This window comes from Peromyscus leucopus, chromosome 19 (genome assembly GCF_004664715.2).
Source record: "Peromyscus leucopus breed LL Stock chromosome 19, UCI_PerLeu_2.1, whole genome shotgun sequence".
Taxonomy (NCBI): domain Eukaryota; kingdom Metazoa; phylum Chordata; class Mammalia; order Rodentia; family Cricetidae; genus Peromyscus; species Peromyscus leucopus.
The window spans coordinates 34,345,072-34,352,849 of record NC_051079.1 but is presented as its reverse complement, the minus strand read 5'-3'; the positions used below and the strand labels follow the sequence as shown (position 1 = coordinate 34,352,849).

At 45.6% G+C, this 7,778-nt stretch overlaps 2 protein-coding genes across 5 annotated transcripts in view; one reads left to right on the top strand and one right to left on the bottom strand.

Annotated features, from left to right (window-relative positions):
- Positions 1-423: 423 nt before the first annotated feature.
- On the bottom strand, positions 424-2,675 carry LOC119086120 (ubiquitin-like protein ATG12). The gene is made up of 2 exons (XM_037197139.1): positions 2,460-2,675; positions 424-1,455 (listed from the first exon to the last, which is right to left on the bottom strand). Exons 1-2 carry the CDS (start codon positions 2,623-2,625, stop codon positions 1,418-1,420), a joined length of 204 nt encoding a protein of 67 aa, XP_037053034.1. The 5' UTR covers positions 2,626-2,675; the 3' UTR covers positions 424-1,417.
- Positions 2,676-2,962: 287 nt separating this feature from the next.
- The window catches only part of Ap3s1 (adaptor related protein complex 3 subunit sigma 1), a 43,488-nt gene continuing 38,672 nt past the window's right edge, over positions 2,963-7,778 (top strand). For 3 of the 4 annotated variants that reach the window (XM_028894131.2, XM_028894132.2, XM_037197137.1), the window contains exon 1: positions 2,964-3,191. In XM_028894131.2, the coding sequence (XP_028749964.1) occupies positions 3,123-3,191 (69 nt within the window). In that variant the 5' untranslated portion in view covers positions 2,964-3,122. Of the gene's footprint in view, positions 3,192-7,778 lie in introns of all 4 variants that reach the window. The other variant, XM_037197138.1, reaches the window with a different exon arrangement.

Sequence of the window (7,778 nt, the reverse complement as noted above, 5' to 3'; positions counted from 1 at the left end):
TCAAAAAACACATTATAAAAGCAGTTAATAGTTTAAGAAGTTGACAAAATGTGCAAAATAGATAGACTGTGTATATAACTCCAACTTCATTAAGAAAGTATCACACACACATTCACAATAATATAGAGGATACATCAAAATGTTACTTCATAGTAGTGACATATGGCTTTTTGTAAACATGAAATTTTCTATACTTAACTTTTCAGTGAAAAAACAAAACAAAAACCCCAAAACTATAACCTTAAAAAAAATACAATCAGGGGCCCCAAAGAAGTTTCAAGGGGAGAAGTAACATATCAAGGATTCAAAACTCAGATATGTGAACCAAGACTGATCTCTTTAATGAAGGTTAATTCCCTCAAGAGATACCTACGACCAAAGCTGCCCAAAAGTGGCTATCACACTCTTGCCCCATTTGTTTGGTATTCAAAGTTGGGATCAATTTATTCAAGTTTAGTTTCCTCCTGACACCAGGTGTGGCAATATACACCTTTAATTCTAGCACTCAGGAAGCAGAGGCAAAGGCAGGCAAATTTCTGGGAATTTGAGGCTAGCCTGGTCTACAGCCTGAGTTCCAGGAGATCAAGTTTCTTCCTGAAATGAAATATAGCCATCTAGAACATACGATGCAGCTTATCTTCCTGGAAAAGAACTCTGTAAGTGTCCTTTCAGTTAATTTGGGAATAAGACTGAGTGAGGAAGGCATAAAGGTGATTTTGGTTAGCCTATCTTTCATACCTTCCTCCCCAGTTCCCTCAACCCCCTGGAGCAATCAATAACTAGGCAGCAATTAGGCACTGAGTTGTACTACTACTAAAGAAAGAAGAGCCAGAGGGCAAGAAGCTAGAGATGTAGTAATTTATAGTAATTATAATTACAGCTGCAGTCTTAATTCCCAAAATGACTTGCTGGTAGCTCAGAACCCTGACTACACATTGGAGTCACCTGGAGAACAGTTAATATGCACAGCAATCAAAATCCTTTGCAAAGTAAGACCTTAGCATGGGCATTCAAAAGTTTGGCCGAGGGAAGCCTGTAATACTGTGCCACCTGGGCCAGCCAATAACCTGTTTCAGCAATCCTTCTGTAAATTACAGTGGAAATGTGAAATATCTCATCATCAAATTGTCTACAAAAAGATATTTGTCAAAAAGAAAAGAAAATATGGAGACCCAAATAAACAGTCACCTCAGGCAGTATCTTGGATTATGGGCCATTTCTAGGTTTTTTGTTTGTTTGTTTGTTTTTTGTACAGCAATCATCAGTGTGAAGGACTAAAGCTTTGACTTAAACAGAATTCTTTTGTTTTTATTTTTGGCCCGGGCTGGTCTTGAACTCACAGAGATCTGCTTGCCTCAGGCTTCTGAGTGCTGGGATTAAAAGTGCATGTCACCACTCTCAGCCTGGTGCTTCCATCTTAAAGGAAACCTTTGAAAGTCAGCTGGATACGGCTAACTGGAAGAAAAAAAAATGTTAGGATTTTTTCCCCCCTAAATTGACAGTGGTTATCTGTTCAAATACTCAGTACAGCATATATACATGGCAGATACCCTTCCAATGCAGAGTCAGTCTGTTTTTTCTTTCTTGATGAGCTGGGAGTTGAAACCCTGGACCTTTTGTAGTATTCTAATGCTGAGCTACATACACCTGCAAACCCCTGGAGCAGTGCTGGGAGACAATTCTCCTCCCATGCAGCATCAACAAATTGGTGAGATTAAGGAGCAGAACACACAACTGGATCTACAGTTTATGACTCCAGAAAGGAGAACATGAGGACAAGGTCCATCTTTTCCACTGATACATGTTTATTCGCTGGTTTTTCTTATAGTCAATTCTAACTTTACAGTGTTCGGGGCAAGTTAACCTGAACTTCCTTACTTTCCAGTGGCAAACACATCCCTAAGGCAACACAGGTTGAGGGCAGCAAGTTAAAGAAATTCAATGTCGCACAGAGGAACGGTCCCCATCCCAAATAAATAAAAAGTTAATAAAACGGCAACACCTATGCCTTTAGTTTGCCCTCGGCATTCTTCACAGTATCTGAAGTTCCAGGTTTTTTTGTTCTAAAGAATGAACTCATATTCAGCTGGAGGGGGACGCCAATAGCGAACTCGTCAGAATTCGTGGATTGTAACGCACTTTTGCTGTCACCTTAAAATTTTATTCCAGTAAGTACTCTTGCGTTAAGTACCTGGAGCTACCGAGATCTCGCTCCGCTCCCACCTTCAAAATGCTCAAAGACCAGACGCTGTAAAAGGTGCGAAGGATGGCGAACCCGGGTACCACCCGGGTCACCTAGGCACGCAAAAGGCGTGAACACCAGGAAGTACTTGGGCTCGGTTTTCAGAGGCGCACCTCTGGGGCGCGCCCTTCTCTAGCTTTTGCTGCTTGATGGGCTGTCACTCTTAGGAACGCTATTAAACCTCCTGCCTCCGCCCACAAACGGATGTTGACATTACTTTTTTTCTTGGTGTCACCAGGAGGCTCCTCCGTCCCCGGCGAGACTGCGGCCGAAGATGGGGGCTCCGGGGTGGCTGTTTCGGGGGAGAGCTCCGAAAGGCTCTCGCCGCCGGCCGCGGCCGCCGAGGAAGGGAGCTGAAGCACAGCCTCAGGACCCTCCGCCATCTTGCCCGCTGAGAGTCGACGGCGGAAGTGACGCAGCGGCGCAGAGGCTGGGCCTCGCTCCCCGGAGGGTCGCAAAGCAGGCGCCGGGTGTGTGTGTGGGGAGCCCGAGCCAACAGCGAACTTTGGGGCGTCTGGAGAGCATCACGCGCAGACGCTCCGTTGGAAACACAATGCTTAAGGGAGTAACGAGTGCCGTCTAGCCGCAGCGAGCTTCCGGAATGCTTCCGAGGCGAGCCTCCGTGCGCCACCCGCTGAACCGGGACACCCCCGCCCCGCTCCGGCAAGTTGGTTCCGGCCCGGGCCGCTTCCGTTTCCTTCTGGCCGGCCCCGCCCCGGCCCCGCCCCCAGGCCCCGCCCCGCAGCGCGGGAGCGCGCGCGCGCGCGTGCGCGGGAGGGGGCGGGTGGGGGAAGCAGTGGCAGCAAGCTCCCGGAGGCGAGGCTCGCGCGCCCGCCCCCGCCCTGGCCCCAGCGCCCACCCGGTCGGCCCCGGCCCAGCCATGATCAAGGCCATCCTCATCTTCAACAACCACGGGAAGCCGCGGCTCTCCAAGTTCTACCAGCCCTACGTGAGTATCGCCCCCCCCTGCCGCGGACCCCCGGGGTGGGGGGGAAGAGGGCGAGCGCCGGCGCCGGGCAGCGCCCAGCAGGCTTCCCCAAGAGCGACCCTCGCGACGCCGCGGCCCTCCCCGCGTCCGACTCTTGGCCCCGCTGCCTGTCAGCCCGGCCGGAGGGAGCCGCTTGCCACTCCCCGCCGGCGGCTCGCCGTCTGTGGGCGAGGCGGTTTGTGCCGCCGCGAGGGGCGCTGCCCACCTGCCCGGCCCCTCCAGCCCCACGCCGCGGCCGCGCCGCTGCTTCCTGTCGAGCGGCCGCAGCCCGGGTAGCCGGCGTCCAGCCCGGCTCCCCGAGTCCCATTTCCCTGTCGCCCAGCCCGGCCAGGTGGGTTGCTTTTTCTGTCGCCCGGGGGACAGATGGGCCGCTGGGTCCGCCCTAATCCTCTCCGAGCTCAGCAACTTTGACTCGCCGCACGCCCTGGCCGGACGGTCCGTCCAGTGTGATTCCATATGGAAGCATCTGAAGCCCCGTATGACTTCCAAGGTGGCCGTTGAAAAAAAAATTCAGTGGGGACCTGACGTTGCTAGTGGACTTTTTAAACCTACTGCCTGAATTTACTCTTGAAATAACTGGCAGCCTAAGTCGTTGACCCATCCAGAAAGGGATTCTGTGTCTCGGAGTTAACGATTTCATTTTGGTGTGACTTTTCTTTTCTTTTTTTTTTTCGATCAAAACATAGGGGCATTCATTTGCCCTGAGTTTTAGTTTAAACGAAATAGCATCTGTGAAAGTTCTCTTCTAGAACTGTGAACATTGTTTAATATTGCTAGGAACAGATAACTTTGAAAGTCGTGAAGACAGTTTGTAAAGGATTGAGGAGAGGTAGTAGGCTCCTATGCCTTCCCTGAGGGCAGAACTCACGCTAGGTCATAGACTTGAGCTGTCGTTTGTAGGGTGAATGTGAGCTCCGTAGCTGTTGTGTTGTCTTGGGGCGTTTTTGCTTACAGCAGACATGGACTTAGAATTTAGTGTTGAAGATGTGCCAACACCAACCCTTTATGCGCATGGCCCCAGATGGAAATTATTCCTGCCATTAAAAATGAAACGTGAAAATGTCAGTTTGCCTAAAGTGATAATGCAGTCTGTGGAGGTGTTGGTTGAAGTGAGAATTGAGCTGCTTCCTTTCCTTAAGTTGCTTTGCTTTCCCTGATGATAAAGAACACTTTGCTCCACTTTTTTGTGCAGCTTTTAGTGTAGTATAACTTAAACGCTAATGGTCTGTTTAAAAAGTCTAGATTATTATTATTATTTTATTTTATTTTATTTTATTTTTTTGGTTTTTCGAGACAGGGTTTCTCTGTGTAGCTTTGTGCCTTTCCTGGAACTCACTTGGTAGCCCAGGCTGGCCTTGAACTCACGGAGATCCGCCTGGCTCTGCCTCCCGAGTGCTGGGATTAAAGGCGTGCGCCACCACCGTCCGGCTAGATTATTTTTGAATCCAAAATAAAATTCTAGTTGTTCCTTCTGAGGAAAACAATGCGTTAGCTTGACATTACCTGATTGTCTAAAATGTTAACTAGTCCTTGTTGAGTCCGTTTGCTGTGTAGAAAAGGTATGTTCCAAGAGTGAAACCGCATTAAAGAATTTTGGTTTTTTTCCCTACATTTAAATTTAGTAATGTGTCTGACCTGGTAGTAAAGGCCTGTAAGTCCAGCTACTCAGGAAGCTGAGACAGGAGCATTGGAAGTTCAAGACCTGGGCTACTGAGATCAAGGCCAGCCTGTGCAATTTAGCGAGACTCTGTCTCAACATAAAAAGTAAAGGGTGGGCTAGTGAGAGTGTGTCTCGTGTCCACAAGGTCCGGGCTTCAATCCCTAGTATTATAAAATTAATTATTAAACATTATAGGTCCCTTGGCTAATCCATGATTTCATAGTCATCACTGCTATAGGTAGACTTAAACCATGTGAAATGTGGATTTAACTTGGAAATCTAGAAATACAACTTCCTCTTGTCCAACTGTGGGAGTAGAACTGTCTTTGACCTTTCATTGTCGGTGGCAGTGAAGGCCACTGTGGGAACAGTTGTGCAGCTGAAGCCGCTGTGGTGGCACTCTTTTGGTCCTTGAGTGACCGTGCTGCTGGAGGCTGAGACTGGATGTGTTTAAAAGGATGCTGGCTGTATGGAAAGAAGGTGGTGCTCCAGAAGCTGTTTCTCTGGGTCAGTGGTTACACATTGAATTTTCCCAACCATGTGCTAAGTTGTCTTTCAGAAATAATTGAAAGTAATTTATTTCTTTGCTTCTTGCACTAGACCATAACTCTTGTGAAGGCAGATACTGTTTTTCACTCCTTTATTCCACTGTCTGCTTGTCACCAAATCTTTACTTCATGTCTGCCACATGCAGGCACTGTAAATGGAGAAACACATCTACTTCTGCCATGTAGGGGGAGTGTAGACATGGCTAAAATGGCCTACATGATATCACAGGTATTAATATTAATAAATGGTGTGGAAAACTAAAGCAAGGCAAAGTAGGGAGCGTGAGGATGATAACTTAAAATACCGCCGCCGCCAGTGACATTCTCACCAGGAAGCAGTGTTTCAGCGCAGTGTTGACTGTGGTAAGAAAAGCAACTTTGCAGAGAGATACCTGGGGGAAGGGCAATTCAGGCAGAGATACCTGAGTGCCCGGATGGATGGGGAGGTTGAATGCTTGGAGAATGACCATCAAGAATACAAGCATCGCAAGTGGAGGCTGTCAGGGAGGCATGGTTGGAAATGACATTTGTTGTGTAGGTCACCCAAGTGGAGCCCTTTTGCATTGCCTGAAACTCCTGTCTTGTCCTTGTGACATGCCCCAAATTGAGTCTGTGTCTTAGCCCAGACACTACATCCATGTTTTCTGAAGGGATTTCCCCTGCTGCTGCTCTTCTCTTAGAACTTTATTTTTAGGGTGTGGTAGTCTGTTTCACAGCCCACAAGTCCTTGGGACATCCTATAGAATTTTTGTTGGAAGTTATGATTTTAGCATATTTGTGTCACCTCCAGCAGTCAACATTGAGTCTTTAATGTACAGAACTTTTTTTTTTTAAATTAGTTTTTAATTGTTTATGTGCCTGTCTATGTGTACCGCATGCATATAGGTTGCAGCAGAGGCCAGAAGGAGTGGGATTCCCCTGGAACTGGAATTTCAGTTGGTTGTGAGCTGCCTGAAGTAGGTGCTGGGGACCAAACTGTATCCCTTTGCAAGAGCAGTAAGCACTCTTAACCAAAAACTCTCTCTAGCTGCAGTAAACTGTAGTAAATTCCTAATGGATTGGTGTTAAATGCATTTCTTTGGAATCTAGCTTTGGGATAAAATTTGGATTAAAATCGATTGTTAAATTTCCTTTCAACTGTTAAAATTTAGTTCTTCATTAAGTAGAGATTTTTCAGAATCTATATCTTTAGCACAAAAGTAATAGTGGAATAGCTGTTTCTTCATCCAGTCCTGTGTAAAGTTGAAAGAAGTCTCTTAAGAAGTATTCATCAGGTCTGTCAGGATGGCTCATCTCGTAAGGCATTTATTTATTGCCAGTGACCTGAGTTTCATCCCCAGGACCCATGTAATGGAAGGAAAGAGCCTTCTTTCATGTTGTCCCTTTGGTATCTCCCTCACACAAATAAATTAAAAAATTTTCTTTATTTAAAAACGATATATCCAGTAAGATTGGTTTTGAGTTAAATAAGTTAAGCAATATTTAGGGGTATTTCTAGGCCAATGGTTCTGTATCCTGACAGGATGCTGAGGTTTAAGTTCAACATTTATGGTTAATACTAACAGTTTGAAAATTGCTTAACTTTGACATGCTTCCCCTCTATGATGGGTTTTCACTCTTCATTTAGGCTTCCTTAGGACATAACATTCACGTGGTCATCTCTACCCCTTTGTACTGTAGATTTCGTGTTGTAGTAGCGTAGGTCATGCTTCTCAGTTGGTGGTGTTTGTGAGATGTGAAGTAACACATGTTTTGCAAGTCTTTGCTGAGGTAAAATTTGGCTCATTCCGGTAGAGCCAGATACTAAGAATGGGTGGGCTGAGTGCTTCCTTTTTTGTTTTTCCTGCTGTCTCCTTGAGAGTGTCATTGCAGAAGTTCAGAATTTGTGTGTGTGTGTGCATATTCTCTGTCATATAATGCTTAGCCACAGCAATCTGGCAACAGTAACTTTTAGTCTTAATAGTTACTTAGAAATTATTTGTATATTACTAACATTTAAACCAAATGTATTTTTACATAGCTATTAAACATAAAAGCAACAACAAAACCTCCTTGGGCTATATGATTTCGATGTTATTGGTAAACCATAATATATTCCTTAGTGAGTCATGCTAATAAAGTAGAAATATGAGTTGTCCTTGTTTCCACATATACTAAAGATTACCACACAATTTAAAGTACAAGCAGTAACACTTCTAAACTGTAAAATACGTGTGACTCCAATATAGTTGTAAGTTGTGTTTAAGTATTAGCCCATTTAACAACTTCAGGCACTAGAAGGTACTCTGTTCTTTAAATCCTTAAAATATGAAGTTTTGAATGTGTAGTTTTTCTTTAAAA